Source organism: Neltuma alba, unplaced genomic scaffold (assembly GCF_004799145.2).
Source record: "Neltuma alba isolate B1F8T4 unplaced genomic scaffold, ASM479914v2 tig00012000_pilon, whole genome shotgun sequence".
In the NCBI taxonomy this organism is placed as follows: domain Eukaryota; kingdom Viridiplantae; phylum Streptophyta; class Magnoliopsida; order Fabales; family Fabaceae; genus Neltuma; species Neltuma alba.
This window is the reverse complement of record NW_021636573.1, coordinates 788,170-812,331: the sequence shown is the minus strand read 5'-3', so window position 1 is coordinate 812,331 and position 24,162 is coordinate 788,170. Positions and strand designations below refer to the sequence as shown.

General features: G+C 34.1%; 2 protein-coding genes and 5 non-coding genes across 7 annotated transcripts; 6 read left to right on the top strand and 1 right to left on the bottom strand.

The window, feature by feature from the left end:
• Positions 1-362: 362 nt before the first annotated feature.
• On the top strand, positions 363-5,245 carry LOC114720829 (uncharacterized protein C3orf26 homolog). The gene is made up of 6 exons (XM_028906548.1): positions 363-657; positions 1,801-1,993; positions 2,103-2,175; positions 4,361-4,410; positions 4,581-4,694; positions 4,818-5,245. Exons 1-6 carry the CDS (start codon positions 363-365, stop codon positions 4,954-4,956), a joined length of 864 nt encoding a protein of 287 aa, XP_028762381.1. The 3' UTR covers positions 4,957-5,245.
• Positions 2,768-2,858, top strand: LOC114720849 (small nucleolar RNA Z122). The gene has a single exon (XR_003737998.1). It is a non-coding gene; the product is annotated as a small nucleolar RNA Z122 (small nucleolar RNA).
• LOC114720851 (small nucleolar RNA Z122) lies at positions 2,929-3,019 on the top strand. The gene has a single exon (XR_003738000.1). It is a non-coding gene; the product is annotated as a small nucleolar RNA Z122 (small nucleolar RNA).
• LOC114720847 (small nucleolar RNA Z122) lies at positions 3,475-3,564 on the top strand. Its single transcript, XR_003737996.1, has one exon. It is a non-coding gene; the product is annotated as a small nucleolar RNA Z122 (small nucleolar RNA).
• Positions 3,888-3,978, top strand: LOC114720850 (small nucleolar RNA Z122). Its single transcript, XR_003737999.1, has one exon. It is a non-coding gene; the product is annotated as a small nucleolar RNA Z122 (small nucleolar RNA).
• LOC114720852 (small nucleolar RNA Z122) lies at positions 4,047-4,137 on the top strand. Its single transcript, XR_003738001.1, has one exon. It is a non-coding gene; the product is annotated as a small nucleolar RNA Z122 (small nucleolar RNA).
• Positions 5,246-6,179: 934 nt separating the features above from the next.
• On the bottom strand, positions 6,180-17,756 carry LOC114720827 (prolyl 4-hydroxylase 1-like). The gene is made up of 11 exons (XM_028906547.1): positions 17,648-17,756; positions 12,234-12,281; positions 11,610-11,662; positions 11,231-11,296; positions 10,691-10,765; positions 9,205-9,279; positions 8,646-8,716; positions 8,511-8,562; positions 8,303-8,392; positions 7,120-7,212; positions 6,180-6,287 (listed from the first exon to the last, which is right to left on the bottom strand). The coding sequence occupies exons 1-11, from the start codon at positions 17,754-17,756 to the stop codon at positions 6,180-6,182; spliced, it is 840 nt and encodes a 279-aa protein (XP_028762380.1).
• Positions 17,757-24,162: the final 6,406 nt, after the last annotated feature.

The following is a 24,162-nucleotide window of genomic DNA, read 5'->3' as shown; positions in this document are numbered from 1 at the left end:
ATTTAATTGTTTATAATAAATAAATATTGTCTTTCCTAAAATATTCTTATTAATCAAGTGTTATTTGATAAAATTTTTAGCATGTGCTACTATTACAAAAACTATTTTAAAAATAGATAAGTATGAAAGGCAAAATAAATTATGATTTTATATTTAAAATTAAATTAAAAATTAAATAAACTCTAATATTAAAGATTGAATATGTTATTTTCTATCCGTTGCACCTTTTGGTGTGTTGAATGAACACTCATCCGTTGCTAAAAAATAAAAAATAAAAAAAAATTTCCCGCAATTCTCACGGAGCGGCGTGCGTGCCCTACCCTATAAAATGCAACAATAGCGCAACACGGTGAAATGCAGCCATGGGGAGCCGGAAAGAGCCTAAGCCCTTCAAGTCCAAACTCAAAAACCCTCGCACCCCTGAAACCCTCGCTCCGAAGCTAGCTAAGACCAAAGTCACCAAGAAGAATAAGAAGAAGAAGAAGGATGGCACAGTCCAAAGCAATGGCAAGCACCAGTCTGGGAACAACGAGAACGAGGAGAGCGTCAAGGAGTCTCAGCCAGCATCAGCTTCAGATCAGTTGAGGTTCTTTCTGGATCAGTTTCAGTCTTCAAAGGGCGTTCAACTTTCTTCTCTCGAGTTGGAATCGCTAAAAGGTACTCTTTTTAATCGTTTTGCAGTTTCTGATTTTAATGAGCCGTTGATTTGATATGTGATTGCTCAGTTTTGGGGCCGAAACAATGTTGTTCTTTTTTTTTTTTTTGGACCAGCAAAACAATGTTGTTCAACATCTATAGTTTTAGGCATAAATGCCCTATCCCAAGTTCCCCTCTTTCGTTTTGTGATCAAATAGGCTTTTCTCGTGTATTTTCACCTTTCTTGGGTAAAGGTAGAATAAAAAATGATTTGTTTTACTCATTAAGAATATATTTACTGATTAAGCATTTTGGATATCTGGCACGATTTCTGTAAAACGCAAAAGCCTTACTCACGATAGATATTTGATGTCACTTTATTTTTGGGAAATATTACTCTTTATTTTGAAAAATACTCAAAAGAACCATGAACTGGCCCAACTGGTGTTAATTTGGCCGAGGACTTTTAAACCCATTAGGTTACTAGGAAAAGGCCATGCTGACCTGTAAAAATAATTATAAAATTGTATGATTGGAAATTTGGGATGAAAAAGGACTCCCACTACCTTAGAAGGAAAATAGCCAAGTTAGAGGGAGAAGGGCGTCATGGAAGAATTAGGGCATTGGATCTCAACCAAATTAACGTAGTTTGGGTTACTTCATGGTCCTTCTGAGCATTTTTCAAAATAAAAAGACTATCGTTTCAGAAAGCAAATAAAAAGGATGGAAAACCACCTATAGAGACTAAAAACAGAACACGATTGAAGTATATGAACTTGAAGTGGTATTTTCCCTTTTATTATTATTCTTAACACAACTAAACTGGCGAGAGAGCTAATGTTAAGTTAGTTTGTGGAAGTGGAAAAAACTCAACCTGTTAGTTTCTATGTAGTTTTAGAATATCCAAGGAAATATAAATACACATCTTAAAAATACACAAGATGCGTAATAAAATGTGGAATTTAACACAAAAAAGAATGTAGTAGGTAATCACATTCCCAATTTCTGGAAATTAATATCAAGTTGTCTAGGATTGAATGCATACAAATAAAACTCACCCATTGCATGAAAATTTAAATCAGAAATTCGTTAAATTTCTTCATTCTAGAGGCTTGCCAGGTCACTGAGGTATTTGAGAATTGAAGCTCTATTTACATTATGCAGAGACATGCATTTTGGAGTTACCGCAGGACTCAGATGAAGTTAAATCCTTGGCGAATAATGTCAGAGCGGCTTTTGGCCAATCATGGAAAGAGGTGCTATGTGAAGGGCAACTTGTGGAAGGAAAAGTTAATGCTGGCAGTCCAGCTGTTCTTATAATTAGTTCATCTGCCTTAAGATCAATTGAACTTTTAAGGTTCGGCTTCTTCTCCTTGCTAGAGGAGAAATATTTGAAAGAAGATTATGCTTGTTCACCATCACTTCCACCTGTAATGTTTTACCAAAAAGTTAATATGCTTGTGTAGGGGCTTTCAGTCGTTGACAAAAGAGTGTCGTGCTGCAAAGTTGTTCTCAAAGCATATGAAGATTGAGGAGCAGGTAATCATGCTGATTCTTCTATGTTTTGCTAATTATATGTATATATATCTGATCAAATATTTGATTTGCAGTGTAGGAGTTGAGTTTCTGTGAATGTTGTAGAAGTAATGCTGATTTTTTGGGGGGTGGGGGGTGGGGTGGAAAGTTGTACTTTTTGGTTGAAGACTAGCTGCTCATGCTATGTAAATTGATTGTATGACTGGATGAACTCAGTTGATTGCCCTGCTGTAACAATCCACCTGTTTTTTTGCAAAGGATTTTACTTTTTTTTCCCTTTTTTGATTGAGTTTTGTATCTATTGTACTTATTCACAACCATAACAAAATTTCTTCCCTTTATACTTTAAAAATCCTAAACACATTTGTGACACGAACCAACTCTATGATAATTCTGTAATCTGCAAATTGAAATGCTGTTTACTTTGAGCATGATAATATGCACCATGAACCTGCTGAGACATTAGACCGCTGAAGCAATTTGAATTGCTCAGTGGTTCTAATATCAGTTTTGTCCAAAGTTGGCAATGGCAGACCTTTTCTCATTTACTACATATACCTATTGGAGTGAGATAACTTTTATTGTTGTAATAAAACTTGGGAAATGATGCGAAATATAGAAGTATTTTCTGAAGCACTTGCTATGTTGAGTGGTTCTTATATTTTGCACGTCAGTCTGATCCCAAGTTTTCAGTGATTGGGCTTTTCACTTTGATGGCAAGTACGAATTCCAGTGAAGTGTCTTTTTTCCCCATAATTAGGGAAATGATGCCAAATATGAAAATATTTGCTGAAGCACCTGCTATGCTGAGTGGTTCTCATATTTTGCACGTCAGTCTGATCCCAAATTATAAATGGTTGATCTTTCGACTTTGTAGCTTATACTTTTTTCCCTTGGTTACGCATATTTCTGCTACTGATGCAAATTGGCGGTTCTTATATTTTGCATTTTAATCTGATCCCAAATTTTCAATGGTACATTTTCTCATGTGCAATAATACCATTCAGTGGGATTTTTTTGTTTTCTTTGTCAAAATATTTTGTAACAGATTCTAATTTGAAGAGATCCCAAATTTTCAATGGCATATTCTCTCCCTTGCAATGATACCATTCAGTGGGATTTCATTTTTGCTTGTCAAAATGTTTCGAAACAGATTCTAATTTGAAGAGCATTTACTGAAGCATTTTCTGTGCAGAGTGGGTTTTGTATTTTGTGTATTTGCAAATTTTTTTTTTGTTTATATATTTTTCCTCTTTACAGCATATATTTATACGTGAGATATCTGTTTTATGTGAGTTACAACTTGGGAAATGATGCTAAATATAACAACGTTTCTGAAGCACTTGCTATGCTGAGTGGTTCTTATATTTTGCACGTCAGTCTGATCCCAAGTCTGCAACTGTCAAAACACAGTTCAGGGACGTATCTTCCTTCATTATGCATGTCTGAGGCTTGTGTTCTTACATTTCTCTTATTAATCTTTGAATGAGATTTATTGGTTTGGGCAGAAAGATAGCCTTTTGTTAGTATCTCGTGTACTGTAAACTTGAAGCTGCATCTCTTTTTTTCCCATAACCACCTGGATTATCTTCTGCCAAAGGAATAAAAGACGTACTAAAAAAAGAAGGTATATAAGGACAAATAGAGTGATAACCTGTCTTTCGTCTTTTACAGCATATAATTCATAGTAATCTTTTCGTTTTTTCTTGCCATAATTTGGGAAATGATGCTGAATTTATCAACATTTTCTGAAGCACTGGCAATGCTGAGTGGTTCTTATATTTTGCACGTCAGTCTGATCCCAAATCTTCAGTTGTGGTTTTTCACTTGTATTGCAAATGATTTAGTGAGATGTCTTACCTTTTATGACAAAATTTGGGGAATGATGCCAAGTATCAAAATATTTGCCTGAGCACTTGCTATGCTAAGTGGTTCTTATATTTTGCACGTCAGTCTGATCCCTTTTTTTTTTTTTGGTTGCAAATTTTGGATGGCCGATCTCTCTAGCATGTAGTGTAACCGCTCGCAGTGATTATCTTTGTTGCAAATATTTATAACTGATGCCAGATTTGAAAGTAGTTGCTTAAGCACTTACGATGCTGAGTGGTTCTAATGGGTTGAGAAGACTAACCCATGAAATATCTCGGTCATCTTATTGGTCGTCTTATTGTCCGTTTTGTGACTGCAGGTTTCCTTGCTAAAAAACCGTGTTAACATTGCTAGTGGCACGCCAAGCAGGTCGGTTATATGTCATCCTGCACTAAACTTCATTTGTAGACATCAAATAGCCCATTTTTTTCATTTGTGATCTAGATTTTTGAGCACGTTGACATTGTTAAGTACTAAATTTACCGTCCCAAACACTTGCTGTATATGATATATATGCACAACTTCCTTCTGAATTTCAGGATAAAGAAGCTCATTGACACTGAGGCACTAGGCCTTTCAAGGTTACAAGTGCTTTTGCTTGACATACACACAGATGTAAAGGGCTATTCTTTGTTTACCTTGCCACAAGTCAGGTTTGTCTATGATCTGTTTTCCCCTAAATTATGGTTTTCATTATTCTCAATATTTTTCTATAATTGGCTCTTCACATCTGACCACCCTAGTGACGGTACATCTTATATATAATTTATTTGCAGTGACGAATTTTGGGACTTGTTCAAGACTTATTTGTATCAACCAATGGTCCAAGGTAATCTGCGAATCTGTCTTTATGGTCCGTGTCATCAGGCTGTTCGGTTAAAAGGCAAACGAAGACATAATGATTCTGATAAATAAATCCCTCCGGTTTTGTTTCTCTAGTTAATTTTAGAATGAGAATTCTTGGTTTTGGCAGAGATATAGTCTTTCCTTCTTCTTTCTACTTTATAACTCTTCCCATCAACTTAAAGATGCCTTTGTGGGATTCATCTCTTCACTGTTCTTCCCAAAACGACCACGGTGAATTCTTGTCGCTGCCATAGAAGCCAGTTTTGACGTCTTCCACAGAATGTATTGTTTCTTTTCTACTTGTACACAAAACGAGATGTATAATATTTTATACCTTGGTTCCCATCCTGACTTGTTTCCTTCTGAGTTCTCATTTGCCAAAACCAAGTTCGTCCTTGGAATGTGTCTTGAGTTTCTAATTGATTAAAATTTTATTATTTTTTACTTTCTCTATTATTTTTATGAGAAATAATCTTTTTCATTGTGGTGTCTCTAAATATAAAAAATGAATTATTTGTCAGAAGTTTTAAATTGGTCTTTCCATGACCTTTTTTAAATATGTGTCATTTATGATCTCTCCACAATAAATTTTTACTTATTATCTCTTGTGCTCTGTCTACATTTAAGGGTATAGTTGAAAAAATATATGTATTTTAGGCATTTATTATTTTTAACTAAATTTAACTAATATTTTGAATTTCTTGATTGTTAAAAGGACAATTAGTTTTCTTGTTTTTTAATAGCAATCTTAGTTTTCTTTGTTAAAAAAGGGTAGCCATGACCAAGTGAATTCCATCTATATGCAACTTTTAAGAACGTTATCCGCGATAAATTAAATTTATCAAAAGTTAAAAAACTTCACTCAAAATGACATGTTTTAGCCACAAGATAAGATCCAACTTCATTCCCCAAATCTAAGTGTCAAAGTATGAAGACTTTTCACTGACCTAATTCCATGAGTATCCCAAAGGCTCAAACTGATACCTTCTCACCGTAACACGATGGGAGGGCTCCATTTTATCTACATAATGTAAATGCCGTCTCTAGGGTAATTTCTTTTGCAATATTAACAAATCAACCAAGGCTCATTTCTCACAAGGGGGAAAATAGTGAAGTATAATTTAATCTAAGTTCATTACCTATTATCAGGAATGATTCATAATCACTAACCAGTATTATATATAACTATTCACGACATTGAGGGAAAATTCCATCAATGCAGAACCCTTTGTATAATCTATTATTATTATTTTTTTGATACAAATCTATTATTGATGAACCTGCTGCTAAAATCAAGGGAAAGCTCCCTGTCTCATCCACTTCACTGCAGCCCACTTTGTCCCAGAAAGTACCTCACATGCTTCATGAATACTATTCGGATCTACTTCTCCACTTAGTTCCTGAATAACACACCAATACATAAACATGTTACTCGTTTTCAGTGATGAGGTTTACATAAAATGTGATCATACATACAATTCATAGGCATTCAATTCTCTTAAACTATCACATAAATGAAAATATTTCATATCATTTGAAATTAGAATCTAAAAGTTACATAAATGGCTTCATCATTTTCCTTCAGTAAAGACGTTAGGATATTCTATTGTTATTGTATATAGTATAGGATCATATATTATTCCTAGGGATATGATTCTGTCGCTGAGGGCCATTAATATTGAGGCTCATCCCTCTTGTACATATACCCATTCTCTAATCATAAATAGACGCAAGAAATTCATACGCCTTCGGTTCTTAATATAATATCTATTTAACTAATTTGATTAGATTAAGAAAGTTAGGTAAATTGGTTAATTATAAGAAATATGACATATTTTTCTTAAAATACCATAATTATCTTTCTTAATATCTTCCCTCCTCACTTACTTGATTATGGTGAAGGGGGTATCCATAGGGGTAATTTAAGAAAAATTGATGAATATAAGAAATATGTCTTATATTTATGACTAAAATTAATTTAATAATTAAGTTCTATATTAAGGACTGAAAGAGTACTATCTTTTCTATTTCTCTATATGCTATCAGAGCAACTCTTGGTATTCTTTTTCCCTAAAAATATTTGTATTTTGCAATGTTTGACATGTAAACACTGCCACTAATTTTCTATGATGTACCATCAATCTGTATGATAAAATCTACAATAGACACATTATTTATAAGCATAAACAATGTCTAGTTGCTCTTATATAACAAGCATATATGGATACTAACCATACTCCAAAAAAGTACTGCATTTCCTTTAATAGGTTTGACGGACAGCCCTTTGACAATTTTTCCACCACAGTTACACTCACCTGAACCACCCTGCAATTCATTTATGTACATTATATGTAAAACTAAAAATAAACATGCCAGCATATTGCATTAGTCATAATCATGTTACCAGGTCGTTATATGTTTCAAGAAGGTAGAATCAAGATAAATTAAAAATGAAAATAGTAGTAATAATTTTTTATCAAAAAGACAAATGGATTGATTAACATAACTGGTTTGAATTAAAACTCAGGAGCAGGCCATTAAGAGCTTTACTTTTGTAACTACAGCACAGGACATCATATCATAAACTTATAATAAAAATATATTTAAAAAAATGTTAACAACTAAATTCACATGAATATGGGCTCACGTTTAAGAATTAGATTATGTGCTCATGTTATACACAATGTCTAAGGAGAGTCAGGTGCTCATAGCTTATGCATCGTACCATGTAAGTTTAAGGAGTTAACCACAATAGTTTCAAGTGTTTCTTCCTGTTCATGTGTCCATGCTGTTACATCGTCAAGTCATGCTATCTATTCCTATTTGCGAAGAATCCTTCCTCCGCATATGGACCTCATCAAGTTGCTGTTTCTATTAATTGTCTGTTTGAGTCTATTCAGCTGTTGAGCCTATGGTTAAGCATTGTATTAAGTTTTATGAATGAATACTAGCAATGGGAGTTGTGTTTAGCAAAAAAAGCTAGTCTTTCGCAACGTGGAGAACTGTTGTTTGAATCTCACTTAGTAGAAGTGTTCATATTTAGTGTCTGATAGTGCCTCGATGTCTCTTTGCATGTTTCTAATTTTGTAGCCTCAAAGGACTTCTTCAAAAAAAAATTTCCCCATATTTCATAAAATAAAAAGAAACTCAAAATAAAAATTAGCTTGTTACTACGGTATAGATATCGAAAAGTTTAGAAGAGAAGCCTGACACGCACACTCACACGTGCGCACAAAAGTATGATTGGCTCACACACACCAACATTTGATTTAAATCAAACACGAGTTCTTATCTCTCGTACAAATGAACCTATATTTGTGACACTAGTCAATCTACACATCTACTTCATATCTGTCATCTAATAATGGCTTACAAAATAAGCTAAATGAAATACTTCGAGAAGCAAGAATTTTACCATTGGGAAATATGTTTCACCACCCTCAGCATCATCACTTATATACATAAGCATCGTCGCTATTCGCTGCCCACCATTTTTCAAGTTGATCTGTTGTGAAAACAAAACAAAAGGCACAAAAATGTGCAAATTGTTTGATTAAAACCACTTCAAGGCAATTATAATCATTGCAAAGTGGAAAAGACAGCAAGGGGGGAATAAAACTCACAGGATCAGTAAAATAGTCAGGATGACGTTTTTGAAACTGATTCTTCTCATACCTATGATTCTGCAGATGTTAGCCTTGTTACTAGGAAAGTAAGTCTCTTTTTGAAAAGAATGGAGGAAAATAATCATATCCTACCTCAAAATTTGAATATCCTCCCCATTTTCAACTGGTACTTGAGCATAGATTGAAATTCTCTTTTCAATCGCCTAGATGTGTGAGTTGAACATGTATTATCAAAACGTTCAATTAATTATCACCCAAAAAAAGTTGAGAGAATCCCAAAAGAAAAACCTTTGAATTTCAAAATTCTAAACCAATATTGTTTACTACATTTTAATAACAATTGATATCATTTGAAAAGCAAATAATAATATTTTTTTGAAGTCATTCCTGATTTGGGATTTTGAAATTTTAGATGTTTTTTTTTTGGATTTTTCCAAAAAGTTTCTCAAAATTATTCAAATAAATAACCAAATATGAAAAACAGGTCCAAGCATAAAGCAAAAGTAACTAACTAATGATCTTGAAGGAAACTAAAATTTTCATATAATAATGACAACACCAACCATCAAAAAAAGTTGCACAAGAAGAAATGATATAATGAAGTGAAAACAAAAATGTTGGGTGTTGATAATAGCGGAAGGCAATTCAGATAAAAGACTAAGCAAGAAAGTATACTTATTAACAAATTTACCTGCACCATGGGGTGTCGTCTATCTTCCGAACTCAGGAACATACCAGAGCTTGTTCTCATATTAGAGATATAGTGCTATGAAAGATGAAGGAAAATCAGATAAGATGCAAGTTGGCAGGCTGCAAACTACAATTCTTATTTGAAGGATACAGACAATAGAGAAGTTGACAGGCTATAAAAATAATTATCTGTAGAAAGAGTACAATCACTGCTTCATACATTTTCCCTCATTTTCTCTCCCTTTTCTCATGCTCCCTCAAAAACTCTCATCAATTTTTTATTGATGAGTAAAGAAGGTAAGATCCTTTGGTGTTCTGCAGTATCTGCAGATATTTTGATGTTTATAGTGGAAGATGAATACAATAATATTCAACAAGAAATTTCAGTATTGGAACTTTTATAAGAAAATATTGCCGTATCGGGTTATGTTAGAATAGCTATGCACCCTAGATACAACTGAGAAGATGAGGTGTGACCTAGTTATACTCCAACCGTGCTACTAGCAGAAATGCAAATTTGTACATAGTTGTCCTATTTAATATAAAAGTTTTTGGATTAGTATCATCTTTAGTTCCTGAAATTTGACTTAATTTTGATTTGGATCCTAAAAATTTGATCTCATTTTGGTTCACTTAAAAAATTTTATCCTTGGAACAGTGTTTTTGGTCTTGGAAGGTTCCTGAAACAAGTTTTCATAGACCAAAAATCATTGGTTTCAAATTTTAGGGACTGAAACCAAAATAAGGTTAAGTTTTAGGGACTAAAGATGATCTTAACTCAATATTAACAATATACTACTATCTCTGATTGTTAATATAAGAACTAGTTTGACTTTTAATTTGGTCCTAAATATAAAATCCTAATCTACTTTCTTTTTTATATTTATCCTTTTTTTCCCCCAAAGTAGTCATTGTAGTAGTTGCACATATTAAATGTTCCATCAAATAGTAGTTTTAGTTAATACACATGATTAGCAAGAGTATTCTAGGAAAAGGAACATTTATTACAAATAATTAATTTAACTAAGTTTTTTAATCTCTCTAAATTAGTTAACTAAGTCTTATATTAAAGACCAGAAGTAGTATGTACAATAATTGTGCAGACTAATTTAATGTCGCTAATGATGCAGATTGTCTTACTGTCAAACAAAAGGTTTCATTCTCTTTTATTCCTAGCTTCTGACGTTATAAGAGTGAGGAAAGGAAGGAAAAGGCTTGTTTCAAAACGATACTATGACTTTTTCTAGTGGCATTTGACTTTCCAATCATAGTTTTCTATGGTTTCTTGGAGACCCGCCCAACGAAATATACCCAACATGCCTCACGCTACACCGTCCTAGTTTTAACTGAAGAAATGTAAAGCTAACCTCATTTGTTGCATCTAATGGAAGAGGTATCATAGAAAACCACCAAAAGAATTATAGGCATCTAAGTTCATATTTTGGATGTCTAGATAATGAAAACCAATAAAAATTAAACCAAGGTACCTTCCCTGTTGTCCGATTTACCACTTGTGTATGTTCAAGGTGAGGGTACCCTAACTCCTTGAGATACTCACATTCCTGTAAAGAAAAACTAGCTTCAATTTCAGTATAAATGGCCCCGCAAAGTTGTAATGATGAACAACTTTTTATTCAGAAGCTAAATTTGTTAAAACTGATTAGCACTGATGTTATTGCTCCATACAAGTCATGACTTTTTTTTTTCCCTCCTTAGGCCTTCAATGAGGTTGCTGAACAAAATAAGGACATCGTACACTATTTTACAATTCCAACCAAGGAGTACCACATGGGAAGTACCAGGAAAAGATCCGCCAAAAATTATGCTTTTTCTGGAGAAAGTAAAGTACGCATAAATGAATGGAGAAAGTGAAATATGGTTACAGCCAATGCTTGATCCTATTTTCCAGAACCGATTTGAAATAAACTGAGTCAGATAGCCATGGTAAAACATGCATTTGTGTGTTGTTAAAGAAAAAAAAAAAAACAAAGAAAAGCATAAACTTGGCCATCATAAAAAAGTCATACCTCCATGCTTAGGAAGTTACGCAGTAAAATAATTCTTGGAGACCAGCTAAGAACTTCAGGTTTGATCTACAACCAGAATTAGGATCACAAGCGAAATTAAATTAACAAAGGGAAATCACGTGTTTTGGACTTTAGTTGACACCCAAAAAAAAAAAAACACAAGACATTAAAGTAACAAATATCATAATATACAATCTCGGCATATTAAATTCTCTCACAGGTGTCTGGACAAAAAACGATAAAATACTTCCTATAGTTACGCTGGCCTTTTTACTTTATCTGAGGTTGGAAGTTCTTTTAAAATTACTGAACAAAAACTTTCAAACAAGAATAATAACTTCAGGTATTAATTGTTGGAGAAAAAAAGAAATCCACATACATATCCAAGACGTAAGGTTTCTGCTTCCGTGTCATTTTTCCAAAATGAAATACCTGAAAAATCAGAAAATATAAATTTAAAAAAAAAATTAAAAAAGGGCATGGTCACCATCAATGTTCATAGTAGCAAACATTAATTGTCCTTTATTCTAATCCTTTTCAGCATTTTCTTTTCTTCTGCAAACACCAAAATCTATTCCTTACCATCTTTTTCTCTGGTTTGGGAGGAATTGCAGTATCTTTATAGTACAAGTTTCTAATGGTTTCCATCAATGCTTCTCCCACAAGTCTTCTTTTTGGAAAATTTATTTTCTCTGCCAATAATTGGGTTTCGGATTTTTTTAGGTCAGGATTTACAAACAGAATGCAGAGTTCTTTTGAGCTATTATTCCACTGTCATAATTTCTTAATAATTCCATTTGATTTCTTTCTTCTTCTTTTTTTCTTTCTTTGTCATGAACGCCTATTGGCCTACCCGAAAAGAAAACAAGATAAATAAATATATAGAACTGGTATCTCAGTTCCACATGAATATTTCAATAGTTGTAACCACACTGCGATGGTGGAAAGTCTATATATGTAACAAAACAGAACAATTTCAACATATCCAAAAATAAATGTTTACCAGTTGAATCTTGCCGTAATTGTAAAAGTGCCAATTGAGAGACAACACCTGTTATTCAAAAACAGAAAACAATCCATTCATGTGATTGCATTAGGCCAAACTTTTCTGAAATTGCTAATCAGTCATCCATTATTTCTGACATATATCATCATTCTATTTCTGTTATCAGCTTTACATCAAAGTGGAATATATCATTCTCCTTTTTTTTTTTTGGGGGGGGGGGAGGAGGGGAAGGTTGGGACTTTCATCCTGTTTCTTGGAAGCCGATAAGTTTTTCATGAAGGCAAGACAGGCAAGTTTCCAAAAGAACAAATTCCCCAGTTGTGGTGGTTTCATGTTGTTGGATGCATTCGGACATCATCTCTTTTGTTGTTTTGTTCACATTTTTAGGTGGATAACAACAAAATCAGGACAAAATATATTATGGACGAACAGGTTGTGGGCTCATCAAGTGGGGTCCATTTCTTTCTTTTTTTTAATGAATTTTTTGTCCTTTTTTTTTTCCTCCTTCCAATACATTGTTTCTTTTTCTTAGTAACTTTACAGTGAACAATAGTGCAGAAAAACCAGAATGTTAGTAAGCTCTAATGAATTCATGATCACCCTCACAAAACAAACAAAACAACATGAGCACATATAATTTTATATGCCATTTTTCATTACCGATGATCAAGCCAATGGTGGCAAATGAGAGAAGTCCACAGATGAACTTCATGGTGGTCGAAACAATGCAAAACTTTCGGTGAAGAGACAAATAGAAAATGAAGAATGAAAGAGGAGTGAAAGAAACAAATACATTGATGGCCCTTAAGAACACGAAGAAACAACATTGATGGCCCATCGCTTGTGAAGAGTCAATAATGACTCTTCTTTCTTTCACTTTCAAACTTTGATTTCTTTTCGGTAAAGAATCATACTCCTATACATGGTATTCATTCAAAGAATAATTAACCCAAACAATAATTAATTGAACTAAAATTAACTCAAACGAACTTAGGCAAATTTACATGTTCAAGTTTCTCTTTTTCTTTTCTTAGTCGTAGTTCTTTTTTTTTTTTTTTAAGCTTTTCTTAGCTTGAATTGTTTTCTTCTTATTGCGAAGTAATTTTCCATCTTTAAAATTCATATTCTTTTATTATGGTCATGTCTAGCATATAAAACATCATTTTCATTGAATTGTGTTTCAAGTGACGCCTCTTGGAATGGATCATCTTTAATTGTACTATCTTCATATTTTATCTTCTAATTTATTTTATTAGTCAACAAAACAATATGTCATTCCTTATTAGCAAGATCAAAGACATAGAACATTTGTATAGTTTGAGAAGGCAAAGTAAAAAGCTCTTCTTTATACCCCATGCTTACTCAAATTTAATTGTATAAACCGTAAGTCATTAACTCTCAAGGCATTATTAATGACAATCTAATTGCTCCCAGATATTGAGACCAAATTCCAATGTAATATAACTCTCAAATATGCTTGATAACCCCAAAGTACTCATTCCCATAGATAGGACTATTATCTTTGGTACTTGATATATGTATGATATTAGCTACAAGAATTACACCACTATTTTATAACTTTCCTCAATCATCATGTTCTTTGGTATATAAGGTGAGCTCATTAATGATGTAGTTTGTGTAAGAAAGTATATATTTGCATAGATTGTTTCCAAAGAACTTTAATTTCTAAAAAACTTACTCAGGATCAACATCATACTTATCATGCATGTGCTCTTTCAACTATATTGTAAATTATTTATTGTGTACTTTAGCATACTAATTTTTTTATTTTAGGGTTAGCCTTTTTAGGTTCCTCCCTATTCTTGTCTATAAAGTCTTCAACCTCTTTGAAGTTGTGTAATCCGTACAGATGTGATTTCGTGTTGGTTTGAGATCATAACAACTTTCCTGCCCATCATCCCTTTCTCACTTGTCCTTCCCTCACACTGAAACACTAGGAGTCTAATATCACTGACATTTTTTAAACATTTGGTGAAAAATTTAACAACCTCTTCGCAAATATATCATTCAACAATGCAACCCTCTAGTCGACTATGATTTCTCACATAACCTTTTAATATCTTTTATGTAGTGTTCAATTGTGTATATCCATCTTAAATAGGTCGAGTCACTCAATTGTATAAAACCCACGAATCTGTCAAAATTCGCTTGAGCTTTCACGGCTGCTCGACCATTGGTCACCGGAACTTTAGTGACCAGCAATTTTTTTTTTTGAGATTTTTATAACTCTAGTAACGTGGTTAACAAGTTCTTTAATGCTATTAAAAAGTTCAATATAGTAGTTAATAATAGGTTTTTCAGAAAATTTAAGAATCGGCATTTTTACAACTTCAATAATACAGTTAACAAGTTCTTTAACTACCACTGCCACGGGAAATAAAGAAGAAAAGATGGGATTCTTGGAAGATTTCATAAGGGAAAAAATGACTCAAGAAAACTAGATATATAGTGCTGGTGGGGGCGAAGGTGGGGCGGTGTATATGGGTCAAAATGAGATGAATATTACTAAAAATCAAAAGCAGAGAGGAAGAGAGGAAGAGAAAAAAGCTGTACAATTTTCTCTCTCTATTTTTTGAAATAGCCCTGCGATAATGGGGTTGATTTTCTCCCTATCATGAGAAAACAAGAAATTTGAAGAGATTAAAGGCACCGCTAAAGGTTGAAAGCTTGTTGGAGTCTCGAACTATTTTAGTTCCTAGAGTGTTCTCGAACTGGAATGGCAGAGGGATGAGGGATTGATGCAAGGTATGATTGTGAAGGTGCTTGGGAATGGATTTGATGACAGAAACATAAGAGGAGTGATAGTGGAGTTTAGGGTTTCTCTTTTTAGGTTTGGGGATCCATGTTTTTCAAGGTAGGATTTATTTTTTTTAAAGGTTGGATTATTAGATATTTAGACTTGGACTGAAAAATAGCCCAACTTTTTTATGCAATTTAGTTTTTTGGTTATAACCAAATTTTTTTTTACTCCAACTGAACTGAACACCGAAAATTGAACAAATGGCCGATAAAAACAAAAAAAAGAAAACCGAAAACTGAATTAATCAAACCAAAAAAATCAAATTGATTTTGGTTTGATTCGATTCTGAATTTTAGTTCGGTTTTGTTCACCTTTAGTGGGAGGAGCCAAAGTTTAAGATGTCGTCACACATTAAGTGGTCTTTACGACCTGTCGTGGTTGGCATAGCACGTTAGAGACAACGGTTACAGTGGGCATTCCGGTGAGTAAGCAAGTTTAAATATTTTTGTTTGTTGCTGCAAATATGTGTAGTTGATTGAGGAGAGGGATTGACAAATTTAGGGCAAAAAATGATGATAACCCAATTGTGATTGATTGCCGAGATTGTTGAATTCAGGGCTGGAAATGACGATAAGCCAACTGTGATTGACTGGACGTACTTTTATATTACGATTTTTTATTTTCAATAAAAAAATGATATATATTAATTTTTTATAATACGTAATTACATAATACTGTGTATTTTGATTATATTATACGTCTAAAATATTGTGTGATATAAAAAATATAATATATAATGATATAATATATTTATTATATAATTGAAATAATTTATTGAGGACTGAATTGAATTATATTATTAATTTTTTATATTTAATAAAACTTGTAAAAAAAAAAAAAGGGTAAAACCGCTCACATTGTCCCCCCCCCCCCCTTTCTTGGGATGATATGGCCATGTGCTTTTAAATAGATATATAGGCGGATGGATACGGCGCTAATGAAAGACGTAATAATTAAAACAAGATAGTACACTTAAGTCATACCCAAGAATTTAGTTAATTCATTTTCACTACTTTTCCGTGGTACTACCTCCATTTCTTAATATATTAGAGCTAGTAGAGGATTTGATTTGGTTTTAAATATAAATTTTTAACTAATTTTGTCTTAAAATATCTTTATTAATTGTAAAAGTTTCCATCAAAGAATATTTCCAATGCACATGATTAAAAAGAGTAGTTTACGGAAGTCATTGTTACAATTAACAAACATAATTAATTTTTTTAATCTCTCCAAATTAGTTATATAGCTCTTATATTAAGGATTAGAGGTAGTACTTGACAAATTAAATCTAAAATTTTGGTAAAGCAAACTGTTTATTTTAAATATTTAATGACCAAATCAAGTAATACATTCCTAACTTCAAGAATCAAATATTTTAAAATATTTATCATGCTTCTTTTAATTTTCTTATCCAGAAAGAGCTAGCTTTGCTCAAATTATTGCATTGCGGCTTCACTCATTACTTATGACAAGCAATTTTTGATATGGATGCCTAAGAATTTCTCGATTACTTAGGGTATGTTTGGATTGGTGATGGGCAAAACTGACTTCTAGTCCAACTGACTTTTCTAACTGAAGTTAGAGTAAAAGTTAGTTGTGGTATGTTTGGATAAGTGCTTTTAAAAAGTCAGTTGAAAAAGTTAAAAGTTGTTTGGATGAATAGAAAAGTTAGTTCAGTTGTAAAATGACTGAAAATAGCATATACTATATTGAATAGTAGTGTTTGATATTTTTAATGTGATAACTGTTAAAAAAATAAAAAATTATTATGATAAAATAAAAATAATTTATTTGTGAGATTATAAAATAAAAATATATGTTACCAAGAAAAATTTAAAAACACATTATAGATAATTAATTAAATATATATAATGGACAAACATGAACATAAATTAAAATTTATTTCGTCTCTAATTAGAGTAAATGAAATTACATAAGTAATTAGATCGTACTTAATTAAATATATATAATGGACAAACATGAACATAAATCAAATTAAAATTCATTTGGTCTCTAATTAAAGTAAATAAAATCACATAACTAATTAGATTGTAAGCTTTGCACAATTTGGTCTCTAATTGAGTCATGAACACGATTCATTTGTGCGATAGATGTTAAACTTGACGAGGATGCTTCACCAGCTGGATGATTATTGTCTTCATCTATTATACTTCCACACTCAACTTGTATAAAGCAGTCATCAGTTGGAGAATTTTGCCTGATAAAATTATGGACAGCCATTGTTGCATAAACTATGCAGACCTGTGCTAGAAACTTGAATCTAGGCATATCTCTTAAGATTGCAAACCTATTCTTCCAAACCCCAAAAGTTCTTTCAATAGTGCATCTCAAACTTGAATGATAATAATTGAAAGCCTCATTCTCATTTCTAAATCCTGACTGACGATTAAAGTCTGGAAGGTGATAGCGCTCACGTCTGTACGGGCCAAGATATCCCACTTGTGATGAATAACCAGTATCAACCAAATAAAATTTGCCTAGAAAATCATGACTCAATTATGTTAAGGTGAAAATAATGCAATTGAAGCTTAATTTTAAAATAATTGATTTGAAATTTACAGAAACATACCTTCAGGTGGATGACGGAAATTCATGGATGGAGTTGAAATAGTAGATTGAAAGACACGAGCATCATGTGCACTACCTTCCCAGCCCGCCAACACGAACGTGAAGCACATATCCCAATCATGATATTTTGACTTGTCTAGCTTGACTAACTTGACATTTTATGTGGGTGCCATCAATTGCGCCAATTGCATCCTTAAAAAATGGGAAGTATCGTGGATCATTTGCTATTTTTGGGTGGCAATAGGAGAATGCAGGATCAATGGGCCTGATATTTTCTCGAGATAAATTGAGGCAAGCATCCAACACTCTATGAAAATGCCGACTGACAGTTTCTCCTGAACGCTGAAACCTTTCTTGAATCATCCTATTACACTGACCATGCGCAATTGTATTCAAGAACATGGCAACAGATTCATGGACATCTATGTACTTAGAATTTTGCAACCCATGTTCAACCAATTTAGAACATAACCGATGGAATGTCTCTGTTTCCATTCGAAACATTTCCTTAGACTGTCCTTCATGCCCGTGCAAAAGTCTTGAACCCATAAATAACCTGTTTGTTCGCTAGTTTTGCATGGCTGTTTGCATAGAAAAAGTGTCACATACTGACCCATTAACACACTTAGTTGTGATAATTGTGTTGTGTGTTCATGTAAAGCGAGAAGTAATTGAGACTGTTCGTCGTCCCAACCCTCCCCCCAACCCTCGCCCCAACCATCCGTTGAATCAGACATGGATTATGTTACCTGTGAGTAGTTAAATACTATGTGAGTACTATTTTCACAAAAAAAGAAGAGAAAAGATAAGTGATAAATAGCCATTAAATTGTAACATAATAATTATACATAGTCATGAAACACAACATTAAACAAAGTCATGAAACACACAATATTAAATAAAGTCATGAAACACACATAATCATTAAACACATTGTCATGACACACAATAACCAAATACATTAAGATAGATAAACAGAAATCATAATAAGTCACTAGGCACAACTCAAGGATTCTTGGGTGCAGCATATGGTGGCGGGTTTGCAGCATTGTGCTTCAACCAAGCTACTAATACCTCCTGATTTTCTCTCAAACCAGCATATATGTCCCTGAATGTCTTGTTTGCCAGCAAATTACAACAGATGACACATAGATGAGTGTCATTGACAATTTCAGGCATACTCAGTGGATCAGTGGTAAGCTCAGTAGTATTATCACTGTTGGGGATTTTGTTTATTGCCTTTGCTGTACTAATTGAAGCCTTCTCAATCGAACTCACTGAATCTGCTATTCTTCTTGTCGCTGGCATTTTTTGCTTCTTGTACTTGTCCACCCCTTTACCTCTCTTCCTCTTCCCTTGACTCCCTGAAGCACTAGGTACAGTGGGTGCAGTGTTCGATGTGTTTGCAGTTAAATTGATGCGTCCAAATAGTCCGAAACTCCTGCACAGCATCCAATGTCATCTTCACTATCCCCTGAACCTTCTTGCCAATCCATTGTTTGTTGGTAGTCATTTGGCTGATCACCCCTCTCTGGCTCAGGCACGATCCAAGATGGTGCCCACATATCATCTCCTGATGCCATAGTGTCCTTGAATATAGTTTCCAATTCAGTGAGAAACCTTAACCCATGGTGCCTAAACTTTTCATATGCTAGATTTTCTGTAAAGTTAAAAGTAAACCAAAGTTAAATATATTCCAAAAGTATAATACCGCTTCTAAATTAACACAAGCTAGTTCATACCCGTAATTTCCTCTCCCACCACTCATCAGATGCCACCACTGTGTTCCTTTCAGGGTCCCACCCTATACCGGTCTCCTTAGCAATTAGTTTATCAAATGTCTTCCACTCTTTTCTCAAGTTATCTAACCTATTTTTTAGCTACTTTCTTTCATATCCTCTCCCTGTCTTTTCATTGAAAGTTTTATGAATGTTGTCCCAATCTTGTTTTGTAAATGAAGATCCTTGACGAAATTTGCTATAGATCTGGTCAACACATATTTTGAGAAAAACACCTGTAATGCTCACGTCCCAATGTGCTTTGCCTTTATCGTTACTCATAATTCTTGTTGAAATTACATATATATCAAACCCACAATTAGTCAAGAATCAAACAGTATAATCAAGTAGTATATACCCAGAATATATGTAAATCAATTTATCACCAAAAGTGCATTAATTCAAGCAAACTTGGGGTATGCTAACCTTAATACTAGAATTTTTAGCTTAAACAAGACCATAACAGATTCAACTCAACATGGGCGATGAATTGAAATGGAATAAACATCACTAAAAATTGGCAAAGCTCTAAATTCATGTTTGGATCAAAACTTCAAACTCAATGCTCAATGTAGCTGGAAAAACCATAAAATTTAAAATTGGTCATGACTGAGTACGGATAACAGATTGTCATTAGATAAAGTCGGGTCATTATAACATGACCCTTTTACACCCAAATACAAAAATTATAGACAAAGTAACACAAGATAACAAGGAGTAAAAGATGCAAAGCACACACCAGCTGCCACAAACTCAACAGAAAACATAGAATCACAAAACACAATAGATTTGCCAAACTTTCAATATAATCAAGCAGTATAATCAATCGTGTGAATGATTTCTTTTTCCAATATTCAGATTGTTCATACATGCTAAATATATCCACATATCCAAATATAACCATGTGATTCAAAAGCTTCAACCAAGCCGGAATACATCCACATATCCTAGCTAAATATATTCACATATCCTTGATTACCATCTTTGTATTTTCCCCCCTAAAGTTCAGAACATCGCACACTCATTTTAATTCCTCCACTTTCTTCCCTCATTATTGTTTGAGAATTCTCAGATGCAATCGAGAGGAGAAGTAGTAGATCGAAATGAGTTCTAGATATCTCAAATCTGAAAGCAAGTATCTGAATTGCGCGTAAAGATTGGAGATCAGAAATGGAGAAGTCATGCACTCTACTGGTTCACTTTGACAAGGGTACACCAGCACTTGCCAAACTATCATATGCTTCGGTCAAAATAGAACGTCCGCAGGAGAAGGGAAAAAAAACAAAGAAGATGATTCTTTGCACACACAACAACAACTACAACCAGAGGAGAAAGGAAAAAAAAACCTCACCTCCTTCAGCCACGGTCAGCATCGACAAGGAGAACAGAGGATCTGAAAGTCGAATAGGGAAAAGAAAAGAAAAGCAACCACGGTACCTTGAGCGGTGGAGGAAGACAGCATCAATTCTTTGCACACACACGCCGGTGATGGTAAGGAAAATGACACAAATCTGTAGCGACAGTGATGGAGGGAGAACAGCCGCCGAGACCCACGAATGGAGACGCCGGAGAGAGCGACGAATGGAGACACAGGCAACAGCAATGGATGGAGACGCTGGCGAGAGAGACGGACGGAGAGAGTGCCAAGAGTGATGGAGGTAGAAGGCCGAATACAGAGCAAGAGGAGCCTCCCTGTTTGTTGCTCGGTCGAGGTGTTCTGAAGGAAAGATCTGCTTTGAAGAGGGTTGGGTGGAAATGATAGTTGAGAGAAACTGAATACCCATTAATAGGGCTGTTCACGGGACGGGACGGACCCGTCCAGGTCCCGTCCCGATAAATAGTAACGGGACAAGAAATTTGTCCCGTTTCTCGTCCCGTCCCAATATTGTCCCGGTCCTGATCGGGACGAGATGGGACCAGGACGTCCCAGTACTCTGTTTTTTTTTTTTGAAAAAATGCTGTGGGGCTTCTGAAAATGCTGTGGGCCTTTTAAAAAATGCTGTGGGCCTCTTTAAAATGTTGTGGGCCTTTTAATAGGGAATTTTAAATGATATGGGCCTTCAATAGAAGATATACTATCCATATATCAACAATTTTACAATCTAAACAATAACAGACAGCTTTATATCTACTCATTTACTAAATGCTCATGCAATATATAGTGAGGATACACTGAAAAATAAACTATTACCCAGCAACATCATGATAATTCAAGTATTCAATAAATGGGACATCACGAAAACAAAGTTAATCATGTGATGGATCTTGTCATCTTGGCGGGACAGGAAGTAGGAACAACTAACAAGTAACAAGCCAGAAAATAACAAACGGAACCAAATCCATTGACTGGAAAATGGTCTCAAACCGTAAAGAAACTTAACAAACAGTCCAAATGTCCAAGGAGGCAACAAGTCCATCACCAAATGACTACACTACATCAAAAACACTTGTCCAGAAAATAAGCCAGAAAATAACAGAACCAAATCCATCCAGCAGCACACAATCCAACATTTACTGGTTATTCACTTATTTGGTTACTCCTCTTCATCCAATAAATTTGAGGCAGCTGATTCTTCTACAAATGAAGACAAGGAAAAGAAAAATTGTTAAATGTTAATATGAAGTTAATAAATCAGATAAAAAAGGAATTTTAAAACTGTCCATAACAAATTATGAAAATAAAAAAAATGAAGGAATGCCTGGATTTGGAAAACCATTCAATTACTCAACCGGTGCCATTGACTTGAGAAGGCATCCAAATATAACAAGTGCGCAAAGGAGACAGCCACACTGATGATATATAGGCCTTTCAATACATGCATCAGAAGCATAAAGGAAGGATTGTCCCATTCAAGTAGAAATATTGAAACCACCTTCCCCTCCTCCCCAGTATGTTGAAAACTCATAGTACCAATTCTTTTCTTCAAAAGAAACGAAGTTGACATGAATTCATGTTCTACTTGCTTTGCTATTGATAAGAGGTGTGTGATCATATATCTTCAAATAAATGGCCTTGGACCACAAATAAAATTTACTATGATTATCAACAACTTTGCGCACGCATTGGGAGGACAGCATTTTTTCGTTGTTCAAAATTTTCCAGAATTTATGTATGGAGAAACTAAGAAAAAATCTTCAAATATTAATTTTCAAGTCCTTTAACAAAAATTAATGTGGAAAAGAACTTTTAAAAAAATTTAATGTGATGCTAAATTGATTCAGTAGTGATATTGTAATAAAATACTACTCGAAAGGGCCTTATGCTTAGAAAATGTTTAAAAGGAAAACTGCACAGAACTTTTAGATGCCTAGTAATCCATATAATCTTCAAGTATTAACAAACATGATTAAGCATGCAGAGACTAAACCCAGACCCTGATAAATTATAGAATTAACAGATTCGCAATTGGCATCAAGTCCAAGACTAAACATGTTTGACGAGGAATTATATGAAATGTTAAAATTTTTTTGGCTTCAATCAAATGCTACTAAAAGATAGATATTACCATGTGCCGCAATCTCAGTTTCATTGAAGTCATCAATGTCTAGTCCTTTCATCTTCACTCTTGATGGAGATAGCCAATTTTGTGTACAAATTAATGCCTCAACCATTTTTGGGGATAAAGAACTCTTGAAGTCATCAATCACACGACCCCCCGTGCTAAATGCAGATTCTGAAGACACGGTAGACACGGGTATGGCTAAAACATCACTTGCAATCATTGAAAGGACTCTGTACTTCATAGCATTAAGGTTCCACCAGGCCAAAATGTCAAAGTCAAGCTCATGTGCTTCAACTAACTCAGCTTGCAAATACTTCTCCACCTCTGCATACTTATCTGATTGAGTCTCAGTCTCAAATCGGGCAACAAACCTTCGAGCTGATCACTTACGATGCACAGAAGTTATAGTTGAGCCTGATTGTTCTGAAGCACAGGTAGATGCACTAGTAGTTTCACTTACAGCTTGTCTATTCCTTTGTCCTTGAATTTGCATATGAAACTGAGATGTGTCAAGCCCACCCGAATAACAATCATACAACTGATACAAGACGGTTGAGACTATTTTTAACATGTGTTCACGTTGTGTTTGGCTTTGAAACATCTCCTCAACGGCAAAGGTGAGATATTTCATTTTATACCTGGGATCAAGTACCACTGCTATCACCAAAAGAGGATTAAGAGTTTGCAAGTCACCCCGATACTTATCATACTTAACCTTCATCCTCATAGCCATCTCACATAGCAAAGAATTAGGATCCTTTGCATATTCATTTAGAATAGTAAACACATCAGCTATATTTTGAAAGCATATATTTGAGGTGATAGTGGTTGATCCAGAAAATTGCAATGTGATGTCATGAAACTCTTGCAAGAAGCTACAGAAAACTTTAGCTTGTCTCAAATCATATGCATCAGGAGGACCAATTAAATTCTTCTCCAAGAAGTGGTTTGTGTAATCCCTATCTTCTTTTGCCATTCTTTCAAAAACACTACTAAATTTAATAGCATTTTCCAGCATCATGTAGGTTGAATTCCACCTTGTTAGGCAATCCATGCTTAATAGACTCTTCGAATCAATTTTCATTTTTTCCACTAGATCCTTAAACTTACGAAACCTTGCAGGTGAGGATCTTACATATTTAATGGCATTCTGAATTGCTTCAATACACCTATGCATCTCCTTCACACCATCAGAAACAATAAGATTCAGAATATGTGCACAACAACGCAAGTGT

Bases quoted from the DNA above. Each gene is read 5' to 3' on its own strand.
- LOC114720829 (XM_028906548.1), top strand. From the start codon at position 363: ATGGGGAGCCGGAAAGAGCCTAAGCCCTTCAAGTCCAAACTCAAAAAC. The intron at 4,411-4,580 runs GTCGGTTATATG...TCTGAATTTCAG, and splicing joins GCTAGTGGCACGCCAAGCAG to GATAAAGAAGCTCATTGACA. The intron at 4,695-4,817 runs GTTTGTCTATGA...ATTTATTTGCAG, and splicing joins TTTACCTTGCCACAAGTCAG to TGACGAATTTTGGGACTTGT.
- LOC114720827 (XM_028906547.1), bottom strand. From the start codon at position 17,756: ATGTGCTTCACGTTCGTGTTGGCGGGCTGGGAAGGTAGTGCACATGAT. The intron at 12,282-17,647 runs GTATGTTTCTGT...TTTGAATAACAG, and splicing joins TTTCCGTCATCCACCTGAAG to GTGTTGTCTCTCAATTGGCA. The intron at 7,213-8,302 runs GTAAAATTCTTG...AATGAATTGCAG, and splicing joins GTGAAACATATTTCCCAATG to GGTGGTTCAGGTGAGTGTAA.